We start from the raw sequence: 26,585 nt of genomic DNA on the forward strand, positions 1-26,585 counted from the left end.
TGCCCTTGGTAGGGAGCCCACAGCAACAGGGCTTCTGCATGCCCTTACATTAAAGGCCTGACAGCCCCATGCTCAGCGAGACAGTCCATCCACAGGTGCTCCCCAGAAAGGATGCAAACGTCCCCACATGGCCTCAGTCCCTGTCTATAAAAGGTACAGCTTGGTCTTCATCCACAATGTTCAAGAAATGCTTTAAAGGCTTAGGTCCACAGTCCTTCTCGATTACGCACTCCCCCGATTCACAATGTAAGCAAGAAATCCCTTCACCAGTTGTAGCCAACCTGAGACTCTAAGTACCTCAGGGAGACCTTCCACAGCAGAGCACAGTTCTGAAGGTCACTGACAAGGGCAGCCTCACTGCCCTCCCGAGGAGACCAGCAGCAAGAAGGAAGCTCTGCACTGATCAGTTCGTCCTGTTGACTTGGTATGGATTTCCTAAGTGGTGAAATTGGGATTTCCTAATAGGTAAAAATAGGAGTGGATTCGGGAAGGATTAAACACAAGATCTGAACAAGAACCTAAGGTCATTTGCTTCCCTCCGTCCAGCCTTCCCCATCCCTGACACACACGGAATAATGTTTGTTTCTGCATCTACCAACAGATCTAGTGCCTGGCACTGAGTATGGAATTGGAATATCCGCCATCATGAACTCACAGCAAAGCGTACCAGCCACCATGAATGCCAGGACTGGTGAGTAGGAAGATTGCTGTGGAAGGAGACCGGGACAGTCTGCAAGCCTGAGGGGCCACGGAAGCTTAGCCCAGCAAGGACTGGTCAGAAGGCAATGCCCCCTAGTGAACAGGTCCCTGGGTGACGATTATCAGCCAAAGAAGACTATCTACCGGCAGTTTTTGATTCCCTGTGCCTACCCTCTGACATCTGACGTGCAGGATGGACTCCCACCGTCTCCCCACAGATCTGCGCATGGTCCCCCACAGTCTGAAGGGCTGCCCACAGCTGTGGAGAGCAGAGGTGGAAAACCCCAAATAAGTGGGTGTTGTAGCAAGTCATATTCCCTTCTAGATCACCCCACAGCAGGCAGAATGTGGTACTCCTCACCGCGTAGGACAGAAGCCCTCAGAAAAGCCACAGGCTGAAGGTCCAGACATGGAAACAACCCATTCAATCTAAGGGCAATGGAGAAGTCCACTGAGACCCTTGTTATTCTGGATCCAGCAGTTTTGCTTCCAAATCCTGGGCAAATTCCAAAGTCACTTTAGTAACTTAAGTACAAGCAGCCTGGGCTGGGCTGGGAATTTTGAACCAATCCCTGTCCCAAGGTTGTCCAGCACAGACCACCTCTCTAGAGAACCACATGGACATGGGTCCCCAGGAGTCCTCAGATCTTGTTGCCTGCACACCCATGGCCAGGTCAGTCAAAATGGCACCAGGAACAGAGGTAGCTACGGTTGCCAGGAATCGCATATCCATACTTGATGGTGGTACCTGTTTTGCCCTGGTTGGCTTACTGAGAAAGGCTGGGAGAAAATGATTACGGAGAGCTTAAAAATCAGCAGCCAGCTTTGTCCCAGAGATGGGTGTATTCCAGTGGTGTCAGAGTTACTAATGCCTTCCTGCAGATTGTTCATCTATATGCCAAGCTCCTGGCCATCTTTCAAAGGAAAGGTGCTTAACAAAGTGTGAGATAAGTGTCAGCAATGACAAGCCAGTTTTCATGGTCAGCAGACCCGCTGATAGCTTAGAAATCCACAGGGGGTCCAATTCCAATAAATACTGGCCCTCGTGTGGAACTTATGTAAAATAGGCCACTTATGTTGATCCACAGAACTTGACAGTCCTCGAGACCTCATGGTGACAGCCTCCTCAGAAACCTCCATCTCCCTCATCTGGACCAAGGCCAGTGGCCCCATTGACCACTACCGAATTACATTCACCCCATCCTCTGGGATCGCCTCCGAAGTCACTGTGCCCAAGGACAGGACCTCGTACACACTGACAGATCTAGAGCCCGGGGCAGAGTACATCATTTCAATCACAGCTGAGAGGGGTCGGCAGCAGAGCTTGGAGTCCACGGTGGATGCCTTCACAGGTACCAGGACAGCAGAAATCTCGGCTGGGTTCAGGGATCAACGGATCTTAGTGTGAGAAGGTCATCTAGGCAACCCACTCTTCCAGTGCCCCATATCCTTTAGAGAAAGGAAGAATGCAGGTGGAGAAAGAGATAGAGGAGAAACTAATAAATACCTCAAGAGGGAATGGTTGGAGGTAAAGGGGGTGACGAACAAGGCTACCTGCACGCCTGAAATTTTGTATCTGGTTTCCTATAGGCTGCACATAGTGGTTGATTCTGTTCATAATTCCCTGCCTGCACGAAATCAGTGGGCATTCTGAGGATCCATGGGATCATGTTAAATTCCTTCCAGGATAGAGGTTTTAAATCCTAGATCAGTATTATGAATAACTCAGAGGTGATGCTGGTTTTATACTGCTGAGGGCATTCATTTTTCAGTGTATGGCTTGGAGAAAGGAGAGTAGACAGGACAGGAGAGTGAGGATGTGGAAGCTCTGGGTCAACAGGTGAAGGTGTAGTCCTTATCTGCGAGGAAAGGAGATCTCTTCAGTCAGATGCCTCTTCTATCCCAGTGGCCCCACCACCTCATGTGGATTTCAGAACCATCCATGTCCTCTGCTTTGCAGGCTTCCGCCCCATCTCCCATTTGCACTTTTCTCACGTGACCTCCTCCAGTGTGAACATCACCTGGAGTGACCCATCCCCTCCAGCAGACAGACTCATTCTGAACTACAGCCCCCGGGATGAAGAGGAAGAGACGATGGAGGTCTCTCTGGATGCCACCAAGAGGCATGCTGTCCTGATGGGCCTGCAGCCAGCCACCGAGTACATCGTGAACTTGGTGGCAGTCCATGGCACAGTGACCTCTGAGCCCATCATGGGCTCCATCACCACAGGTGAGGCTGGAGGACTTGACAGCAGGTGGTCAGGGGGGTTCCCACAGTAGCCTTCAACAAGTCAATGAAATTTACAAGGAGAAACACCCAAGGAGTAGGGGACCACCTCATTTATCAAGAGAGGGTCTATGAGTTGTTCTGAAACAGCCACCTCTTCCAGGGCCGCACAAAATGTATAAGATGGGAAACCTCCATTTAGAAGGTAGGATGGACTCAATGTCTTGAGGAGGCCAGGCCTTTAATGCATTGGTCCAGAGGTCTTCCCACTACCAACTTAGGAAGAAGCCCTGGAGAGAGCTAGTCTCCAAGAGGAAACCCTTCTACAGTGAGGAGACATCTGTTCCTATTCTGGAGTGCTATTTCTTGACTGCCCAGTAAGTTCACTGATGTGAATGATGCTTCCTCAGGATCATATGGGACTAGCATGTAACCATACAGGGACCTGGTACTCTGAGAATGGGGTGATCAGCATGTTGTTTGGGAAACACAGGCACTCTCAGATGAATTGGATCACTTGTATCTCATCCTTCTCACATATAATCACAAATATGAGTGTGCATGTGGGTGAGGACATGTGTGTTTGGGTGGTTTCTTACATACTTACAAGAACTCATAAACTGAACAAGTGGATTAAACACTCAGCTGGTTTTGACCCTGCAATCTTCCAGTAGTCAAAAAAACAAAGTATATAGTATAAATAAAATACAGTTTAGGGAAGTGGATTTGTTCTGGACTCGTGCTCTGAAATCCCTCTACAGTCAATAGCAATTTTTCCAAATTGAACAAAAGGTGGGTGCTTAACAGAGATAGAGAGAGAGTTGGGTTTGTCCAAGAGAGGCTGCCCCAGAGAGAATGACCATTACTCCCAGTTCAAAATAAAACATACAAACTTAAAGGAAATTTCCCAATTGCCCTACAGATAGGTAATAGTTGCTGCACAGGCACAGACCTTGACAGCTTGACTTCATGTTGTTAAAATATTCTCCAGGAGCATGACACTGGCCATTCCTATGAGGTTTCAAGTGAGACTTCAGCCTGATCATGGTTTTAAGGTTGCCCTAGTATAAAGTAAGGTCTTGTCTGCCTCTGGGACACCATTAGCTCTTGGTCCACATAAAACCAAAAATAGGAATTTGTTTTTCACACTGTGCTTCCTGTCTTTTTCCCATAACCACCTGGGTCCTTGTAGGAATTGATCCCCCCAAAGACATCACAATAAGCAATGTGACCAAGGACTCAGTTATGGTCTCCTGGAGCCCTCCTGTTGCATCTTTTGATTACTACCGAGTATCATATCGGCCAACACAAGGTAATAAAGTTTCTTGGTTTCTCAAAGATGAATGGGATTTGGAGCTGGATGAAGATTGTTATGGGAGAACTAGCGTATCCCAGGGGATATCACCCTCCTGCCTGCAATTTCCTTCCTCTCTGCAGCATGCTGCATCAGAATGAGAGTGGGTTGATGAGGAGCAGCCAAGGAATCCAGAACTCACCAACTCCTCTCACAAAAGGCTTGATTACATTCACTCAAAAAGCAGGCCCTTCACCAGTAGAGTGAACCATGGTAATCGGTCACCATTATCCAGACAGTGTAGTGAGAAACAAAGAACTCTAAAAGGATCTACCAAGAGCCAGGGTCACATGCACTTTTCTGAGAGAATTAAAGTCCAAGGCTAAACACCCCAGGGGATGCCTAAAGACACCACAGAGCCAGATGGAGCCTTGGAGGGAACCACAGTGACGGTGGTCCTATCACGGCCACTCCAGCCAAGTTATGAGTCAGAAGAAGTTGGCCCAGACCTCACCTGCATCCTAACAGTTCTTGCTGGTGCATGTGGAATTGTTAATGAAGTAGAGGGTACAATCACTTCCAGTGAGGGGGTGGGATAATTTTCCAGACTACCCTGTCTCTGGGCTGCATGGACCACTCTTTTCCGCCATTCCCTCTATACTGCTTTAAGACTAGTTTGTTAAAAAACCACCTAATAAATAGTTTTTTTTTCCTTTGCTCCTGGGATCCTATATAATGAGGGGGTGGGATCAGCATGCAAGGTCTCTTCAAGTTCCAACATTCCCAGCCTCCCCGTCCCCCAACTGGGTGCTGAGCCTTGCACCCATATTGGCTTCATGAAAAAAAGAGTGCCACCAGGAGCTCCTGTATTATGAGCTGTGTATATACGGGATCCACTGAACTTGACCTGTGGCTTCTGTTCTTCCTTAGTGGGACGACTGGACAGCTCAGTGGTGCCCAACACAGTGACAGAATTCACCATCACCAAGCTGTACCCAGCTACCGAATATGAAATCAGCCTCAACAGCGTGCGGGGCAGGGAAGAGAGTGAGCGGATCTGCACTCTTGTGCACACAGGTGGGCATGTCTCCTTATCATGGGCCAAGTTGGGACCCTGGCTGTGGACCTGCGACCAACAAAAGAGGGAAAGAGTGAAGTTGTCCTGGCTAATGCAGAGGACACTGATCCTGGGATCCCAGGCTCCTCTCCTGGGTGCTCCTCTGACTCACATTGTTATGCAAAGCAATTTGCAATGTTCTCCCCTTTGACCTCCTCTGTAACACTAGGAGTTTAGAGAGACACCTTCTAAGAGTCTTACTGGTTTAGGTCAGACATTTTCATGGAACTTCCAGTATGAAAAGTAACCTTCCAAAGACTCATGACAGAAGTGAATTCCAGAACAGACATCTGATTCATCCTGTCTAATTGTTAAAAAGACTCAGACAAGGAAACTTTACCTTAGAGAAAAAACAAAAGGGGGCTGTTATTCCAGTAATGACCCTTGGGGTCATGAAACTCCTCATCCTATGTGACCAGAAACCACCAAGTAGCTGCATCTGTTCTTGCTTTATGCTCCAGGGAGGAGGAAGGAGGTGCTTTTCTCTGGAAAAATGATGGGCCTGAGGACAGGGCTCTGGCAGCAGCTCCCCTGCTCTCCTTCTCTGACCCCTCAGCCAGCCCATCATGCAAAACTAGGAAAGATTTGCCGTAGAAGACACAAGAGGGAACAGCCAAAGTTTCCTGTTGCAACCCCAGACCTAACTCTCCATGAGGCTATCGTTCCTGTAGCGCACAGGAAAACATCCAGCTTGCCTCATGAGGAGAACGCCTGGATTTCCTGAGGCTGCTTACTTCCCTCAGAGAATCGTATTTTCTGAACGAGGGCAACTTGGAATTCCTCACTGCTTTTGTAGATAAACTCACTAGCCCAGAAAGAACATCCCTATGGCCATGGCCAAAGAAACATTCCTTAAGAAAATCAAAAAATTATTCATCTAAAGACACCACAGGATGTTCTAATCTTCCCTAATCTCCTTCCATGCCTATGACTACAGATAACGCAGCCATGTTTTTGGTTCAATCTTACCCTTTCTATCAAGTTATCTATGACCATTAAAGTATCAACAGATATTGACCTGAAGTGATGTCCAATGAGTAAAAAGAAGCTCTCCCCCACCCCCCATACTTTCCTCAAAGTCTTAGAAATCATGTTAAAGAAATCAGGGTTTTTCTCAGTGAGGACAATAAAATGGACTTCAAGAGCCTCCTACCCTGGAAGTAAAGGAGAACAACAATTCAGGTCAAAAACTCATTCCTTGGGTTCTTGGTCATAAGCAAGTCTCTCTAAAGCAGGTATTCAGTAGTGCACCAACCCAAACTGCCCTCCTTCAAGTTCAGGCAGAGCTATTTTGGCAACTCCCAATAACCATATTACTCACAGAGATGTTTTATTTTGTTGTTTTAATATGATGTCTATGATTTTATAACTTTTGGCAATGAGTACTCCTCGGAGTCTCATGGTCAATCTCAGAAAGGTCAAGCTAACTGTAGTCTCATAAGACTTTTCTTCTTTGTTTCTTTTCAATAAGGTTGCATTCGAAGACCTTGTTCAAGGCACAGATTATGGATACAATTCAGATGTTAAAACTGTAAACATATTTTATGGTTGTTTCTTTGAAATAAAAGACATAGACAGGCGATAAGAACCTTCAGTTAGAGAACAGGACCAGATCAACAGCATATCTTGGTCCCCAAAAGTAAATTACATGACACGTAGGGTGAGCTAATGCCTAAACTACTGTAATAACCTGCATTTCTAAGATAAATCCCAACTTTATGGAAGGGAGGCACAGTAAGGAAACAAACGCATGGAGCATAGGCAAGTGAGAATAAGAACATGGTGCTATGATGAGCAACCTCTGTTCCTCAACAGGCACTCCTGGCTTTAAGCCTGGACGAAGTCCCTTGACTCTCTATGCCACAAAAAGGATCCCCAGGGCTCAGTACAGAGTCAGCCTCGTAAGTAGCAAAGCAAGAATTCAGTAATCAGATCTGACTTTAAAGGCAACCTGAGTCCCATTCTTCATTCCACAAGTATTTACTGAGTAACTTCTAAGCTCCAGGTGCTGGGGTTACTCCCTGACTTCATGGAACTCCCACCACACTTCCTGACGTTCACCAACAGAGATTGTTCTACAAGGCATGCCCCTTGTATTTATCAAAGAACAAAGAGCCTGGGAAGCATATTAGCTCATTAACTAGAAATATAATAGTTTCTATAGCATGTTCTTAGTTTCTCCATCTAGGTTTAAATATCTAAAACACAACATCCATACCTTGGACACCCCTGTAACACCTGACAGCGCTCTGCACATAAGAAGTTAATGAATGAATGAAAAAGGAAGATCTGAGGGCAATTAGGGGAGCACAGGGTGTTTGAGAGGAAGGAGGAATGGGAGAAGGGGAAGGGGCTGATGGAATCAGAAGGGAAGAAAGGAAACAGGTCCTCACTCACTTCATTATTTTGTATAGTGCAGTAGCAGACATGCATCCTGGGTGAAACTACAGGAGACAGTTCTCTGCTCTTCCATCCTGCAGTTCCTCTTACCTTTACCTGATATTTTCCTGTACTGTTTCAGCCATGGACAATCCTGTGGATCTGACTGCTACCAACATCACTCCAACAGAAGCTCTGCTGCAGTGGAAGGCACCAGTGAGTGAAGTGGAGAACTACGTCATTGTTCTCACACACTTTGCAGGTGGGTGTCTGCGGTTCTATGCATCAGGGGGGAACGGTGGGGATTGGGGCTGAAGACTAGTATGAAAGTAAAAAAAAAAACAAAACATTTTATCCATCTGAGAGAAAATTGTAAATTTTCCTGCTTTAATTTCACCATAAAGCCCTCAAGATAGCCCCCAAACTCTGTGAACTGTATCAACTATGAGAACTGAGAAAGCTGAATCTAAAAGGTATAAGAAGGGTATGTAAGCAGAAAGTAACACACCATTGTAAAGCAATTATACTTCAATAAAGATATTTAAAAAAAAAAAAAAAAAAAAGAAGGGTATGTAACCAAGAGGAAAACAAAAACAGAAATAGCACTTGGAAGACAAAACTCAGAACTTGCCCCAAAATGCTGCAGGCAAGAAAGCTGACTTTTCTAAATATTTACAGAGTGAACAAAGCACTAAAGGACCATCCATGGTAACAGGTGACAAAGGATTCAGAACTACTAAGCTCTTCTGTTGCTTTGATCTTCTCTACTCATATCCATCCCAAAAGGTTGAGCCAACATGAAATCTTGAGTTGCAACGTCTTCTTCACCATACTTGTTCACCTTAACGCTATTTGAAGTTGAACAGAGAAGCCCAAAGCAAAATAGTGTTGAGTAATTCGAGTTCCTAAGCCAAGGAAAATTATTTCCCTGCCTAAATTATACATGCGCTCACAGAATATTGTGGGTTATAGGCAGGAATCCAGAGAACAAAGATACCAGAAGAGAGAAGGCAGGCAGATGTCTTAATTTTCAAAAATGACAGATTAAGTCAATTCTGTAAGCTGAAAAGTAAACTGACTGTCAAAGCTTGGGAAAGTAAAAACCAAAACAGACTATTAAATAAGCTGGAAGGGAATCAGTGATTACTACATACCAGCACAGGTTCACTAAGTATGAGTTTTACCAAAACCACTTTATGTCCTTTTATTTAATTGGCAAGTCTGAGAGCACATTAGTATCTCAGCAAGGCATTAAAAAGACCCACTTACCACTTAGATGGAAAAATACATGGTGGACCGCATTTGGAGTTACATAGCTGATTGAATGATTGACCCTCTTCAGAGAATGAATATCATTACTATGAATACATCCTAACCTCCCTGTGTGCATGCAAAAGCCACTTCAACCCCTACCACTCCTCCTTGCACATTACGACCCTGCATTTCTTAATTCTCACCTGCCTTCTCAAACCACCGTGCACATGCTCTTTCCTCTACCAGGAAACTCTCTCCCTACTTATCTGCCTAGTAAACCCATCCTTTAAACCTTAGTTTCAACACTATCTCCATTATTCCCCTAAGGCAGTCAGATGCACCTGCTCACAGATACGAAGCACAGAGCTCCATCACAGCCATTAACTTCCATTCATTCAACAACTACTTTTGCTGCCCTCCCATGTGCCATGCACTCTCTAAGGCTATAATGATTCAGAGACCAAACATGAGTTCTTGTCTTTGCAGAACTCACTTCTGGTGATGATGCAGACAAGTAAAGAGTTACAACCCAACGTGGGCAGTGTCATGATTTGGGCAAGCACAAAACACCAGTGTGCCACCTCTGATGGGCCACTGTGATTTGGGGTGAAGGTGTTGAGGGGAAGGAAGAAGGCAGATCTTAGATAAAGTTAAAGACAAAGAGAATAGGAGAAGAAGGGGCGTTCCAAGAAAAATAGTACCCTGTATGGAGAGAGAGAGAGTGGGGAGTTTGAGGAACTGCTGTAGTTGATGTGGCTGGGAAGCTGACTGTTGGCAGCATATGCAAAGGAAGATATTAAAGAAATAGAGCCCTTATGTGAGCTCTTCCAAAAGACAAAACTGTGATCAATAGAATCCAAATTCACATATATCTTAATAAACTGAAACAGTGGCCCAAAACTCAGTCAACAAGGTAAAATGCAGTAGAAATGAATGCAAAGCTCTTCCCATGGGTGCAAAAAATCGACTAAAATCAACTACACAAGGTAAGGCTGGGTAGTGGGTTATAAACAAGATCTTTGATGAATAATAATCTCAGCATGTGATAACAATATCCCATGACTGTCTCAAAACCTATGGATTAATATACATAATTGGCACAAATAGAAGCAGAGACTGACCCTGTTTCTTTCATTATCAGTACAATGAAAACTGACAATGTACTGACATTACAATGTATTGTAATGAAACAATCTCAATGATCGTTTTCAATTCTCTTCTGAGTTTTGTATTTCAGCAGGGACACTGATAGACTGTTACTCGTTTAGAGAAAGGTAGCCAGGATTGTGACAGTTTTAGAATCATCACATACATATAATGGGGATTGGGGGCTGAATTTTCTCAGTCTAGAAGAGAAAAGACTTGACTAGGAAGGGTGGGGGGCAGGAAGAGGTCAGGTGGACAAAGGATTTGGTTTATTCTTGTAACTCCAGAGACCCGAGTAGAAGTTATACAAAAGACAATTTGGCCTCCAAATAATTTCTCAATTAAGATGCAAAACAAGATGAGAGGGGAGCTTTATATAGAATAAAATGCTAAGCTCAATAACTTGTAAAAGATTTTTCCCAAAATTCTCTAATATTGCATCTTTATGAAATGCCTTTGGATATGATAGGTCTTTCCTAAGTTGAAGAGCCTTATTCATTCCTCATCCATAACCATCTGATTTCAGTTGCTGGAGAGACCATCCTGGTTGATGGAGACAGTGAGGAATTCCAGCTTGTTGACCTGCTTCCTAGGACCCACTATACCGTCACTATGTATGCCGCCAGTGGGCCTCTCACCAGTGGCACCATCAGCACCAACTTCTCTACCCGTGAGTACATGGTCAGCTACATATCTAGTAGCCTGGGAGGCTTTTACTGTTCCTGAAAATGATCAGTTTCCATGTGCTGGACTAGATTATAGTCTCTAGGTTTTGGACAACGCAGCTATGAGCTATTCTTATTTTAGTTAACTGCAGCCCAAATGCCAGTGAAAGTGAGTTGCAGCTCTCTTCCTGGGTCTGGCTGACAGCAGTAGAACCAGGCCAACAGAGGCCAGTACTGAGAATGCATCTGGCCCGGAAAAATCTGATGGATATTAAAGGGCTTAATATTGGGGAGGGAGTTGCTGGGTATGGTCATGGCCAGGAGAACAGTAGACAAAGGTATAGATGTGGGAATGTTATATGTTCAAGAGTGAACTCACAGACATGCAGGTTTAACAAGGTCATGATTTCAGACCTAGAGGGTCAGATCGGAAGATGTCACATCTAGGCCCAGAGGGTCACGTGAGGGAAGGGGGAATAGCTGCAGGAATGTTCATGACATGATGATTATCTTCTGACCCAGGAGTGCCCTTTATGCCCCTGTCCAAGCTAGAACTGGGGTTAGCATGTGAGCAGCCCAGAGACCACATAGATAGACAGACTGATCTACATGCCTGGAATCAAAGAGGAAGGAGATAGAGGGACAGGCACTCCTGGCATTTTCTCCTCTCTGCAGTCCTGGACGCTCCTGCAAATCTGACAGCAAGTGAAGTCACCAGACAAAGTGCCCTGATCTCCTGGCAGCCTCCCAGAGCAGAGACTGAGAATTACGTCTTGACCTACAAATCCACTGACGGAAGCCGCAAGGTGAGATTTTTCTGGAAAGGGGAAAGACCGTTGCTGTCAAGCAATCCACAGGGAACAAGCTAGGTTTGCCACTATGGATACCTAGCGTGCTGTGGAGGAAAGAGCCCTCATCTGCAAGCCAGCGATTTGGGTGCTAGTCTTGCCTCCACTATTACTCTCCATACAAGTTGAGGCAAAGCACTCAACCTCTCTGAGCCTCAGTGTCTTCTCTAGGTAATGGGGGCATCTGCCCTGCAACTTCACTTAGTTGTGCTGATGCGACCAATACGATGACGCACCAGCTTCCAAGCCAATATAAGTACACAGTATTGGAACGGTTTTTCACTAACAGGGCCAAGCAAACATGAGCTGGATACCAAGTTGGACAGTCTCATATGCCTCTAGATAAGCATTATAAAGGCTACATCTATATAGCCCACAGTAGAGATGACGAATTTCGGTTTTAGGTGATCAGATGAAACAGTTCACCTAGAGCACTGGTTGTCAAATTTTTGTTAACAGTGTAATCCTTTTTTAAAGTGAAATCATATTCAGAAGCCAAATACACAGAATAGATTTAAGTAGAGCTAGTCTGTTGGATGTGGAAGAGGGAAGCCTAGGTTCCTGCATCCTCAGGGCTCCAGGAGGCCCTGTGCAATCCAAAAACCACTGGGTTCAATAATAAGCGTAAGTTTCTCCCAATGTGCATCCGTGAGATAGGAGCTGGCCTCAGTCTCACATAGGAGCTGTTTTCTCTGCTTATTGGAACGGTTTCCTTCTTACATAATGTGGGATGGAGAGGATAAAAAAGGCCACTGCAATACTGACCTTGGGGTCTGAACTCCCCTTCCCCACTGCCCTCCATGGTGACCCCTCTGCTCAGCCCCTTCCACCTCCCTCCTCCGCTCATCCCGCAGGAGCTGATTGTGGATGCGGAGGACACGTGGATCCGACTGGAGGGCCTGTCCGAGAGCACAGACTACACGGTGCTCCTGCAGGCGGCCCAGGACACTGAGAGGAGCAGCATCACCTCCACCGCCTTCACCACAGGTGAGAGATTTCCTGCCGCTCTGATACCTTCTCCTCCCCTGCGTGGCGTCTGGCTCCTCGGCTGCCTCTGCTGAGACTTGGCCAGGGAGGAGCCCATCAGAGAAACTCAACTGCCTCTTCCTGCAAAGGAAAATAATTATTCCCTCCACTCCTGCCCTCCAAGGCCCTGCCAGGAACCTCTCACTACCAGGGCAACCACAGGAACTGGCAGTACAAAGTCCTGGTCCACCTGCACCAACCAAATGCACCAAGTAAGAGAGCAGGCTCCTGTTTAGATTTTCTGCAAGGGTCCTTCCAGCACAGTTTGTCCTTCCCTCCTTCCTTCCTCTGCTGCCTGTAATCAGATTCACCTAGTAAAAGTCACAGGAGTAAAGCCCCAATATTAAAACTGTGGTTCTTCTCCACACACAAAGCACTTTTGCATTTCTATGGTCTCAACTCATCCTTGTAACAACTGGTGAGAAGGGCCTTATTATCCCCATTTCATCTCAGATGATGAAACTCAGGTGCATGGAGATCAAATAACTTACATGGTAGTAAGTGGCTGGGTCAGAACTTGAATCAAGGTCTTCTTCTTCTAAATCCAGCATTCTTCCTGCCTTCCCTCATTTAAGTATCAGCAGAAGATACTGGAAATGCTCTTAAGGGATAAGGGTGTCCTAATGTGTCTAACAGGAAATAAACTAACACCTGACCTTTGAGGGCTATCTGACAGGCACTGCTGTTCTAACTGCATTACGTGTACTATTTAATTCTCATGACAGCCTATGAGGTATGTTCTAGTATCCTTATTTACAAATGAGGAAATTGGGCCACAGAGAGGTGAGGTAACTCACCCAAGATCCCATATTTCTCAAGTAGGAGAGCTGGGATTGACCCCCAGTTGTTCTGCCTCTGGGGTCTGTGCTGTTAACAACCCTTTCTAATTCTTCCCACGGTACCTCTCTACAGTCTGTAATGTGGGACTGCCCAGTCCAGACTTTGAATTCTCTCCCCCTCCCATATTCGGAAGGGGTTGGCTCTACACAGTGTGGGGCAAGTGTAGGCATGTTCCTTATCCCTAGACACACTTCTGCCTGCCATCTTAGAGCACCAGGATGATTGGATTGCTGTCCACACCCCAGAGCCCATCCTCCCATCACCAGAGAGAGGTGAGAGAAATTCCCCCATCCCTACCCAGGTGCCTCCCCCACTAGGCTTGTTCTGAATAACAAAGCAGGACACTGGATCAAATACATTAAAACGTCGCTAGTGATTCTCTAGGGTAGTGAGATTATGAATGAGTCCCCTTTTTCCTTCTGTTTTATACTTTTCAATATCTTGCAAAGTGTCGACAATGAGCACATTAATCAGAAAAACAATTTTTAATTAAAAAATAAAAATAAACCTTGGTCACACAACCAAGACATGAATCCAAGATGGGTCCTTGACAAGTGGAATTTGGAGGACACTTGATCTCTTTTATGGGCTGAAGTCAGTTACACTCATGACCTCCATGACCTTTCTAGGGGTATCTTATCTCAGAACCAAGGCGTCACCCTCTTCTTGGTCAAGCTCTTCCCTGCACATTCACAGGTTAATTAAAGGGTCCTCTAGGGTTTCCTTTCCCAAGCCACCACTCTAAGACCCATGGATTGGAGCTTCTTCACTGAATTAAAATTTTCCTTCCCCTAAAAAGAACACAGATGACAGAAACATAAACAGAGCCCCTGATCTGCATATTTATTAGGTCTAAACTAATCATTTCATTCCAAAAATGCATGGGTTTCAAGGCTTGCTCAGCGTAGTATGAGCTTTCAATTCCCATCCTGGTAACGCCACAGCTAGTGGTTGTGAGCAGGATGACAATATGCCTGAGGTTTCTGCAGTATCTTGCAGCTGTGCCTTGCTCCAGGTCTGCCTGGGCTGTAAAAGTATGCCAGCTTCTGTGCCCACCGCTGGCCTCTCTTAGATGAAGCTGCCCCCAGCAGGTGTGCAATAGTTGGAATCCCAAATCCAGCTGGGGGCCCAGCAAGATCGAATAAACAGAGGGTTGACAATTCATGGAAATCTGGGGAAGAGCCCAGGGTAGTGGTTTTGTTCAGAGGACAGCACAGGGGGACCATCAGGCTGTATTTAGGTATTTCTTTGTTTGTTTGTATGAGACTTCAACTGACACTGGGCGAGTGCAGCATGACCAATACCCCTCGGAAAGGAGAACACTGAAGAGCCCACTTGCCCGTACCATCAGTGTAAGTTACTGCCCGAGTTGCTCCAAGCAGTTTGGGGAATCAGAGAAGGACTTGCTACTACAACTACAGTGGTACATGGCAAAGATGGGTCCACGTTTAGAAGTTTTCACAGAGTTTTACTGGAAAGCCCAAATTCAAATCTCAATCACTGATGCATACCAAACCCTGCTGGCTTTGTCTTGGAGATTTATCAGAACCCCCTGAAATGACCAGTTACAGAATGAAAAGTTCAGGGACAGAAGTAATGCATGTGACATCACCTTGCACAAAGCCTGGCACATAGCAGACATAATAAATGGTGGCTGAGTGGAATAGTTAAATCCCAGCTGCAGAGCACAGAAGAGGGGTTTCTGGTTAAAGAAAGCTCTAGGAGGAGAGGATTCTCAGTATCCTTCAAAGGGAAGACACAGGCAAAAAGGTACTGCCTGCAGAGTATGATGCCCAACGTCCCTCTGATTGCAGGCTCTTTCTGCCACCCCACATGCAAATTTCCCTGAATAAATTACACAAAGCCTACAGAGTCATTTGCATGTCAATATTAATGAGTCCTCATTGCCTGTGCCACGCCCTCCCCCTTTTCTACCCCCATCCTCCAATTCCCCCACCAAAAAAGCAAATTTTATTAAAGAAGAAGAGAGTACAAGGGTACCAGCTTCCTAAGTATGGGGGTGGAGATGTTCTCAAGAAGAGAAGGATTGGGGTTTCCTTGATAGGTGGCATGAGCTAGACTCCTTTACAAGGAGTCTGGGAAAAGAGAGGACTCCGGCACCTGGGCACCCAGGCGTTTCTCATCCCAGAACTCCCCTGTCTGCCCGTATATCTCCTGAGATGCCCTGAGAGCGGGCTTCCTCTGGGAAGAGTGGTAGGGGCAGCAGCACCTCAGGTCTGATTCTGCTCTTCTCTGAGCACCCCCGACACTCAGCACATCCCAAACCATCCTCTTCCTGCCCCTCCATCAGGACCAGCGCTTATTCCCCTCATACCCCCGCAGCCACGTGGTGTACCCTGCAAGCTCCATCTGCAGGATCCTGTCACTTGCTTAAAAGAGAGAGAGAGAGAGAGAGAGGGAGAGAAAGAGAAAGAAACAAAAACAAAGAACAGAGTATCTTCACTTACTCGAAAGATTGGAGACCTGCTGGCCTGAACCCCATGAATCACTCCTGCTGGGCAAGAGGGCTGAGGAACACCAGAGCATCCTATGTTATGGCAAACCAGGGCTGATGGATTTAGAGGCTAATTTCATTCTAATAACTGGCATCCTTTCTGACTTCACTGACAGTACCTGAGCTTTCCACTTAGCAGCATCCTATTCTTAGGACAGGCTGATCTCAGCTGATCTTTCTAAGTGTTTTCTACATTGTGTCTTAGGGAACAAAAGAGCTTAAAGCTGGACCCCATAGTGGCCTCCATCCATTGACAAGCCCTCATCTTGTCCTGGGTGGGCCAAGTAAAGAGATTCATTTCAAGCAGATGCCTACTTAAGGGTCTAGCAAAAAGTTGAGATGTTAAAAAAAATAAAATACAAATAAAAAAGAGAGAGAAAAAAGGGAAGAACTGGCTCCCACAAAACCTCAAAAAACTCCTTTGATCAAGATGTCTCCCCTTGTTGCATTCCTGCCATATAACATAAGCCCATTTCATTCTTTCCATCATGTTAATAGCTTCCTGTCCTCTTGTCTCTGGTGTTTGCACAAGACTCGGGGGGGAATTAAATACAAGTAGTATGGAAGAGAAAAAAAAATATGGACACATTATTTATAATTTACTGTCGCCTGAAATTTCATTCAAGGTCTACTTGTCTTTTAGAGACATGAATATAAATGAGGAAACAAATATTCCCCACAGAGCAACAAGGACTTTGTGAAATGATCTTCTGAGAAGCCAATTTCATTGTCTATTTTAATACTATAAGAAGCAAACAAGGTGCTCACTAAAGCTTGTCCTCCGAGACAGTGAACACAATAAAACTGGTTGTCTTGACCTTGAGGTTAAGTGAAGACAATCATTTTCGGAAGCACCCAGAGATGGGTAATGAGAAATTTTCTTTATTGCCTTTGCTTCCGTCCCTGCTCTTCCAAAGCCAGGCTGAGCTGCTCTCTGGGGCTTTTCAGGAAAACTCCGAGAGTGTACTCTAACACAAGCTTCAGTTTTTGAGGTTGTGAAAATTAAAGAAAATGGGCAAACCCTAGGTTCTGGAACAATAGATGGTGGATCATGCAAGCCCACATAGTTATCAATGGGCAAGGAAAGCCTGATGACGACTATTCATTGCAATCTACTCCTATATATGCCACACTTCCCCGCACCAGAGTAGGGAACTGAAGGGGCTTCTCTCCGCTCCACTACTTAGAAACAGCTCTGAGTAGAGCTGAGTAAACAGCTCTGAGTAAACTTCACTGAGACAAGCAAACCCCTAAAAGGAGAGGCCCACCTTCTCCTTTGTCCATCAGGGTTCCTGTGCTAGATAAGGATTAGCTATTATTATTTGAACTTTTGAAGTCTTTCTTAAAAAAATCTTTCCCTTGCCTGTAGGACACAAACATATTTTTCTATACATCCTTCTATTAACTTACTGGATTTATTTTTATATCTAGTCTATTTTGTATACAGTATTAAGGAGGGATACAGTGAGCCAATTTCCCCAGCATCTTTTACTGAATAGTCCATCTATTCTCCATTGATTTGTAGTGCTGTATTGTATATTAAATTCCCATATATACATGGCTCTGTCTCTGAACTCTGAACTCCTATTCTATTCCATGCTCTATTTATCTGTTCTTTTGCCAACACTACATTGTGCTTTTTTTAACCTCCCCCAACGTTTAATGTTTTTGACATCATATTCTACATCTTTTTGTTTTGTGTATCCCTTAACTACTTATTGTGAATATAGGTGATTTTACTACTTTTGTCTTTTAAACTTCCTACTAGCTTTATAAGTGGTTGATCTACTACCTTTACTGTATGTTTGCCTTTACCAGTGAGATTTTTACTTTCATAATTTTCATGTTTCTAATAATGGTCTTTTCCTTTCCACTTAAAGAAGTCTCTTAACATGTCCTGTAATGCCAGTTTAGTGGTGCTGAACTCTTTTAGCTTTTGTTTGCCCATAAAATTCTTTATCTCTCCTTCAAATCAGTAGGATAGGCCTGCTGGGTAGACTATGGTTTCCTTTTATCACTTTGAATATACCCTCTGGCCTGCAAAGCTTCTACTGAAAACTCAGCTGAAAGTCTCATGGGAGTCCCCTTGTATGAAACTAGTTGCTTTTCACTTACTGCTTTTAAAATTCTTTCTCTTTAATTTTTGCCATTTTAATTATAAAGTGTCTTGGTGTGGACCTTTGGGCTCATCTTGTTTGGGACCCTGTCCTTCCTGAACTTGCATGTCTCTTTCCTTTCCCAGGTTAGGGAAGTTTTCAGCTATTATTTCTTCAAATAAGTTCTTTGCCCCCTTTTCCCTCTCTTTTCCTTCTGGGACCCCAATAACGTGAATGTTAGTACACTTAATGTCATTCCAGAGGTCTCTTAAACTATCCTCATTTTCTTAAGTTATTTTTCTTTTTTCTGTTCAGCTTGGGTAATTTCCACTACTCTGTCTTCCAGTTCTCTGATCTGTTCCTCTGTATCATCTAATCCACTGTTGATTTCTTTTAGTGTATTTTTTTTTTTAATTCAGTTATTGTATTCTTTAGCTCTGTTTGGGTCTTCTTTATATTTTCTAACTCTTTGTCAAACTCTTCACTGTATTCATTCATTCTTCTCCTGAGTTCATCAACCATCTTTTTGATTGTTACCTTGAACTCTATTGGGTAGATTGCTTATCTCCACTTTGTTTAGTTCTTTTGAGGTTTTTGTCTTGTTCTTTCATTGGAACATATTCCTATGTCTTCTCATTTTGCCTCATTCTCTATTTTTATTTCTACATATTAAGTAGGTCAGTTATGTTTCCTCATCTCGGATTGGTAGCCTTATGTAGGAGACGTCCTATGGGGCCCAGCAGCACACTGCTCTCTGGTCACCAGAGCTATACACTCTAGAAGCTCTCCCTACGTGGGCTGTGTGGGCCCTTCTGTTGTGGCAGGGCTGACTATTGTGGGTATGCCTGTAGGTGGGACTGGCCTCTGGCCTGGTTGGCTGCCTGGCCCTGACCCATGTGGCGGTTGCTGGCCCATGGTGGGCAGGGCCAGGTTCTGGCGAGGCTAGCTGTGTAGTCCAGGGGATCCGAGGCTAGTGCCAGACCACTGGTGGGTGGGTAAGCCCCTGGTGCTAAGGCTACAAGGAGGATTCCAAAATGGCACTTGCCAGCACCAGTGTCCTTGTTGTAGGACAAGCTCCCCAAAATGCCTGCCACCAACATCTATGTCCCCAGTGGGCATCCCAGTTGCCTCCTGCCTCTTTGGGAGGCTCTCCAAGATAAGCAAGTGGGTCTGATCCAGGCTTCATTCAAATTCCTGCCTCTGCACTGGGACTCACTTGCCACTATCTCCCCCCATCCCAGACCCTGGCCTCAACTAGGGTGGTCAGGAAAGGCCTCTCTTTGAGCTGAGACATTTCAGCCAGGAGTTGCAAGATGAGAGTGAATCACACAAGAAAAGCATTCCAAGCCTAGGGAAGAGTAATTACTACAACTCGAGGGAGGAATAACTTTGCCATGTTCAACAGATTAAAAGAAAGCCAGGAAATTGGTTCAAGATGGCGGAGTAGAAGGACGTGCTCTCAGTCCCTCTTGAGAGCAGCGGAATCACAACTAACTGCTGAACAATCATCTACAGGAAGACACTGGAACTCACCACAAAAGATACCCCACATCCAAACACAAAGGAGAAGCCGCAATGAGATGGTAGGAGGGGCGCAATCACAATAAAATCAAATCCCATAACTGCTGGGTGGGTGACTCACAAACTGGAGAACAATTTTACCACAGAAGCCCACCCACTGGATTGAAGGTTCTGAGCCCCACGTCAGGCTTCCCAATCTCGGGTTCTGGCAATGGGAGGAGGAATTCCCAGAGAATCAGACTTTGAAGGCTAGTGGGATTTGCTTGCAGGACTTGGGGAAACAGAGACTCCCCTCTTGGAGGGCACACTCAAAGTAGTGTGCACATCAGGACCAAGGGGGAAGGAGCAGTGACCCCATAGGAGACTGAACCAGATCTACCAGCTTGTGTTGGAGGGTCTCCTGCAGAAGCAGGGGTTGGCTGTGGCTCACCACAGGGACAAGGACACTGGCAGCAGAAGCTCTGGGAAGTACTCCTTGGCATGAGCCCTCCTGTACTCCACCATTAGTCCCACCAAACAGCCTGTAGCCTCCAGTGCTGGGTCGCCTCAGGCCAAACAACCAACAGGGAGGGAACTCAGCCCCACCCATCAGCAGACAAGCAGATTAAAGTTTTACTGAGCTCTGTCTACCAGAGCAACACCCAGCTCTACCCACCACCAGTACCTCCCATCAGGAAGCTTGCATAAGCCTCTTAAATAGCCTCATCCACCAGAGGGCAGACAGCAGAAGCAAGAAGAACTACAATCCTGCAGTCTGTGGAATGAAAACCACATTCACAGAAATATAGACAAAATGAAAAGGCAGAGGACTATGTACTAGATGAAGGAACAAGGTAAAACCCCAGAAAAAAAGAACTAAATGAAGTGGAGGTAGGCAGCCTTCCAGAAAACGAATTCAGAATAATGATAGTGAAGATGATCCAGGACCTCGGAAAAAGAATGGACGCAAAGATTGAGAAGATGCAAGAAATGTTTAACAAAGACCTAGAAGAATTAAAGAAGAAACACCTAGAAGAATTAAACAACAAACAAACAGAGATGAACAATACAATAAATGAAATGAAAAATACACTAGAAGGAATCAATAGCAGAATAACTGAGGCAGAAGAACAGGTAAGTGACCTGGAAGACAGAATGGCGAAATTCACTGCAGCAGAACAAAATAAAGAAAACAGAATGAAAAGAAGTGAAGACAGCATAAGAGACCTCTGGGACAACATTAAACGCACCAACATTCGCATTATAGGTATCCCAGAAGGAAAAGAGAGAAAGGACCCAAGAAAATATCTGAAGAGATTATAGTTGAAAACTTCCCTAACATGGGAAAGGAAATAGCCACCCAAGTCCAGGAAGCACAGAGAGTCCCAGGCGGGAAAACCCAAGGAGAAACATGCCGAGACACACAGTAATCAAATTGAACAAAATTAAAGACAAAGAAAAATTATTAAAAGCAACAAGGGAAAAACAACAAATAACATACAAGGGAACTCCCATAATGATGACAGCTGATTTCTCAGCAGAAACTCTCCAAGACAGAAGGGAATGGCATGATACATTTAAAGTGATGAAAGGGAAGAAGCTACAACCAAAATTACTCTACCTGGCAAGGATCTCATTCAGATTTGACAGAGAAATCAAAAGCTTTACAGACAAGCAAAAGCTAAGAGAATTCAGCACCACCAAACCAGCTCTACGACAAATGGTAAAGGAACTTCTCTAAGTGGGAAACACAAGAGAAGAAAAGGACCTACAAAAACAAACCCAAAACAATTAAGAAAATGGTAATAGGAACATACATATTGATAATTACCTTAAATGTGAATGGATTAAATGCTCCAACCAAAAGACACAGGCTTGCTGAATGGATACAAAAACAAGACCCATATATATGCTGTCTACAAGAGACCCACTTCAGACCTAGGGACACATACAGACTGAAAGTGAGGGGATGGAAAAAGATATTCCATGCAAATGGAAATCAAAAGAAAGCTGGAGCAGCAATACTCATATCAGATAAAATAGACTTTAAAATACTGTTACAAGAGACAAGGAAGGATACTACATAATGATCAAGGGATCAATCCAAGAAGATATAATAATTATAAATATATATATATATACACCCAAATTAGGAGCACCTCAATACCTAAGGCAACTGCTAACAGCTATAAAAGAGGAAATCGACAGTAACACAACAATAGTGGGGTACTTTAACACCTCACTTACACCAATGGACAGATCATCCAGACAGAAAATTAATAAGGAAACACAAGCTTTAAATGACACAATAGACCAGATAGATTTAATTGATATTTATAGGACATTCCATCCAAACACAGCAGATTACACTTTCTTCTCAAGTGCACACGTAGCATTCTCCAGGATAGATCACATCTTGGGTCACAAATCAAGCCTTGGTAAAATTAAGAAACTTGACATCATATCAAGGATCTTTTCCAACCACAATGCTATGACATTAGAAATAAATTACAGGGATAAAAACGTAAAAAACACAAACACATGGAGGCTAAACAATACATTACTAAATAACCAAGAGATCACTGAAGAAATCAAAGAGGAAATCAAAACATACCTAGAGACAAATGACAATGAAAACACAATGATCCAAAAACCTATGGGATGCAGCAAAAGCAGTTCAAAGGGGAAGTTTATAGCAATACAATCCTACCTCAAGAAACAAGAAACATCTCAAATAAACAATCTAACCTTACACCTAAGAAACTAGGGAAAGAAGAACAAACAAAACCCAAAGTTAGTAGAAGGAAAGAAATCATAAAGATCAGAGCAGAAATAAATGAAATAGAAACAAAGAAAACAATAGTAAAGATCAATATAACTAAAAGCTGGTTCTTTGAGAAGATAAACAAAATTGATAAACCTTTAGCCAGACTCATCAAGAAAAAGAAGGAGAGGACTCAAATCAATAAAATTAGAAATGAAAAAGGAGAAGTTACAACGGACACCACAGAAATACAAAGCATCATAAGAGACTACTACAAACAACTCCATGCCAATAAAATGGACACCTGGAAGAAATGGACAAATTCTTAGAAAGGTATAACCTTCCAAGACTGAACCAGGAAGAAATAGAAAATATGAACAGACCAAACACAAGTAATGAAATTGAAACTGTGATTAAAAATCTTCTAACATGGGCTTCCCTGGTGGCGCAGTGGTTAAGAATCTGCCTGCCAATGCAGGGGACACGGGTTTGAGCCCTGGTCTGGGAAGATCCCACATGCCACGGAGCAACTAAGCCCGTGCACCACAACTACTGAGCCTGCGCTCTAGAGCCTGTGAGGCACAACTACTGAGCCCGTGCGCCTAGAGCCCGTGCTCTGCCACAAGAGAAGCCACAGCAATGAGAAGCCCGCACACAGCAACAAAGACCCAATGCAGCCAAAAACAAATAAAAATGAATAAATTTAAAAAAAAATCTTCCAACAAAGAAAAGTCTAGGACCAGATGGCTTCACAGGTGAATTCTATCAAACATTTAGAGAAGAGCTAACACACCCATCCTTCTCAAACTCTTCCAAAAAAATGCAGAGGAAGGAATACTCCTAAACTCATTCTACGAGGCCACCATCACCCTGATACCAAAACCAGACAGAGATACTACAAAAAAAAAAATTACAGACCAATATCACTGATGAATATAGATGCAAAAATCCTCAACAAAATACTAGCAAACCAAATCCAACAACACATTAAAAGGATCATACACCATGATCAAGTGGGATTTATCCCAGGGATGCAAGCCTTCTTCAATATACACAAATCAATCAATGTGATACACCATATTAACAAATTGAAGAAAAAAAACCATATGATCATCTCCATAAATGCAGAAAAAACTTTTGACAAAATTCAACACTCATTTATGATAAAAACTCTCCAGAAAGTGGGCATAGAGGGAAGCTACCTCAACATAATAAAGGCCATATATGACAAACCCACAGCAAACATCATTCTCAAAGGTGAAAAACTGAAAGCATTTCCTCTAAGATCAGGAACAAGACAAGGATATCCAGTCTAGCCATTATTATTCAACATAGTTCTGGAAGTCCTAGCCACAGCAATCAGAGAAGAAAAAGAAATAAAAATAATACAAATTGGAAAAGAAGAAGTCAAACTATCACTGTTTGCAGATACATAGATAACCCTAAAGATGCCACCAGAAAACTACTAGAGCTAATCAAGGAATTTGGTAAAGTTGCAGGATACAAAATTAATGCACAGAAATCTCTTGCATTCCTATACACTAACAATGAAAGATCAGAAAGAGAAACTAAGGAAACAATCCCACTCACCATTGTAACAAAAAGAATAAAATACCTAGGAATAAACCTACCTAAGGAGGTAAGAGACCTGTACTCAGAAAACTGTAAGACACTGATGAAAGAAATCAAAGATGACACAAACAAATGGAGAGATATACCTTGTTCTTGGACTGGAAGAATCAATATTGGGAAAATGACTATACTACCCAAAGCAATCTACAGATTCAATGCAATCCCTATCAAATTACCAATGGCATTTTTTACAGAACTAGAACAAAAAATCTTAAAATTTGTATGGAGACACAAAAGACCCCGAATAGCCAAAGCAGTCTTGAGGGAAAAAAACAGAGCTGGAGGAATCAGACTCCCTGGCTTCAAACTATACTACAAAGCTACAGTAATCAAGACAATATGGTACTGGCACAAAAACAGAAATATGGATCAATTGTACAGGATAGAAAGCTCAGAGATAAACCCACACACCTATGGTCAACTAATCTATGACAAAGGAGGGAAGGATATACAATGGAGAAAAGACAGTCTCTTCCATAAGTGGTGCTGGGAAAACTGGACAGCTACATGTAAAAGGATGAAATTAGAACACTCCCTAACACCATACACAAATATAAACTCAAAATGGATTAAAGACCTAAATGTAAGCCCAGACATTATAAAACTCTTAGAGGAAAACATAGGAAGAACACTCTTTGACATAAATCACAGCAAGATCTTTTTTGACCCACCTCCTAGAGTAATGGAAATAAAAACAAAAATAAACAAATGGGACTTAATGAAACAAAAGCTTTTGCACAGCAAAGGAAACTATAAACAAGACAACTCTCAGAATGGGAGAAAATATTTGCAAACAAATCAACAAAGGATTAATCTCCAAAATATACAAGCAGCTCATGCAGCTCAATATTAAGAAAACAAACAACCCAATCAAAAAATGGGCAGAAGACCTAAATAGACATTTCTCTAAAGAAGACATACAGATGGCCAAGAGGTACAAGAAAACTGCTCAACATCACCAATTATTAGAGAAATGCAGATCAAAACTACAGTGAGGTATCACCTCACACCAGTTAGAATGGGCATCATCAGAAAATCTACAAACAACAAATGCTGGAGAGGGTGTGGAGAAAAGGGAACCCTCCTGCACTGTTGGTGGGAATGTAAATTGATACAGCCACTATGGAGAACAGTATGGAGGTTCCTTAAAAAACTAAAAATAGAATTACCATATGACCCAGCAATCCCACTACTGGGCATATACCCAGAGAAAACCATAATTCCAAAAGACACATGCACCCCAAGGTTCGTTGCAGCACTATTTACAATAGCCAGGTCATGGAAGCAGCCTAAATGCCCATCGACAGACAGTCAAATGGATAAAGAAGATGTGGTACATATATAGAATGGAATACTACTCAGCCATATAAAGGAACAAAATTGGGTCATTTGTAGTGAGGTGGATGGACCTAGAGACTGTCATACAGAGTGAAGTAAGTCAGAAAGAGAAAAACAAATTTCGTATATTAACGCATATATGTGGAATCTAGAAAAATGGTACAGATGAACCGGTTTGCAAGGCAGAAATAGAGACACAGTTGTAGAGAACAAACGTACGGACACCATGGGGGGAAAGCAGGGCAGGGGGTGGTGGTGGTGGTGGTGGGATGAAGTGGGAGATTGAGACTGACATATATACACTAATATGTATAAAATAGATAACTAATAAGAACCTGCCATATAAAAAAAATAAAATTTAAAAAAATATTGGCAAAATTACCCAAAAAAATAAAAAATAAAAAATAAATTTAAGAAATAAAAGAAAGCCAATGAGAAAGTGGGACGAGTGCAAGGCAGAGTCAGAGCATGCAGGAAGTTATAGGATGTGTTCAGGACTTTAGTTTTTATTCTAATTGCAGGAGGCCATTGCAATCAGAGCTGTTGCACTGGAGAAGCTATTGGAGGGTTTCCATCAAGTGAGAAAAAGGATGAGATAGTATCACATGTACATTATTAAAAGATTACTCTGGTTAAAATATGGAGAATAGATGCAAGTGGAGCCAGAATAGCAAGAAGAGACCAAGTAAGAGGCTTTACCATAACCCAACCCTCTCCTTGCCATATTAAATCAAGAGCCACAGAGAGGGGCCAGGCTGGAAGCTACCAGTCTGTGATCAATTAATCTGCCATGCATTTGGGTCTCCTGATATAAGTAAATCCAAGGAATAGTCAAGTAAATTCGAAGGAAAGATTTGGAAGCCTGTTGCATTTGTCCTTTGTGGGTAGAAGGCAGGTGGTCTGCCGTGCTTAAGACCTTCCTCAGCAACTCTGCTTAAGATAGAGACACTCAAGCTGTCTACTGCTCAGTTAATTCTATGTTTCCATTGACTCCTTAAAGACTGTTGTTACCTCTCTACCTTGATTCCCACTGCTACCTCCTGAATGGGGTCTTACCTCCACTCTCACCCTCATCTAATTCGTTCTCTACACTACAGTGAGAATGATCTTTCTAAAAACTTGAGCTTAAAGTCCATCAGGACTCTTCATCCTGTTTCCTTCAGGAGAAGGTCCACCTCCTTAAATGGCATGATCCAGTCCCTCTTATCTCCCCAAAACTCTCCCTTATCCATCCAACCCAGCTCT

The 26,585-nt window shown here is 43.6% G+C and overlaps 1 protein-coding gene across 1 annotated transcript in view; it reads left to right on the forward strand.

Annotated features, from left to right (window-relative positions):
* Nucleotides 1–26,585, forward strand: part of TNR (tenascin R) — an 89,474-nt gene that overhangs the window by 39,116 nt on the left and 23,773 nt on the right. Inside the window, exons 8-16 of the mRNA XM_061183081.1 lie at nucleotides 602–691; nucleotides 1,788–2,051; nucleotides 2,660–2,929; nucleotides 4,119–4,238; nucleotides 5,151–5,297; nucleotides 7,859–7,978; nucleotides 10,643–10,786; nucleotides 11,457–11,587; nucleotides 12,484–12,616. Of these exons, the coding sequence (XP_061039064.1) occupies nucleotides 602–691; nucleotides 1,788–2,051; nucleotides 2,660–2,929; nucleotides 4,119–4,238; nucleotides 5,151–5,297; nucleotides 7,859–7,978; nucleotides 10,643–10,786; nucleotides 11,457–11,587; nucleotides 12,484–12,616 (1,419 nt within the window). The remainder of the gene's footprint in view (nucleotides 1–601; nucleotides 692–1,787; nucleotides 2,052–2,659; nucleotides 2,930–4,118; nucleotides 4,239–5,150; nucleotides 5,298–7,858; nucleotides 7,979–10,642; nucleotides 10,787–11,456; nucleotides 11,588–12,483; nucleotides 12,617–26,585) is intronic.

The sequence above is a fragment of the Eubalaena glacialis genome, chromosome 3 (assembly GCF_028564815.1).
Source record: "Eubalaena glacialis isolate mEubGla1 chromosome 3, mEubGla1.1.hap2.+ XY, whole genome shotgun sequence".
In the NCBI taxonomy this organism is placed as follows: Eukaryota; Metazoa; Chordata; class Mammalia; order Artiodactyla; family Balaenidae; genus Eubalaena; species Eubalaena glacialis.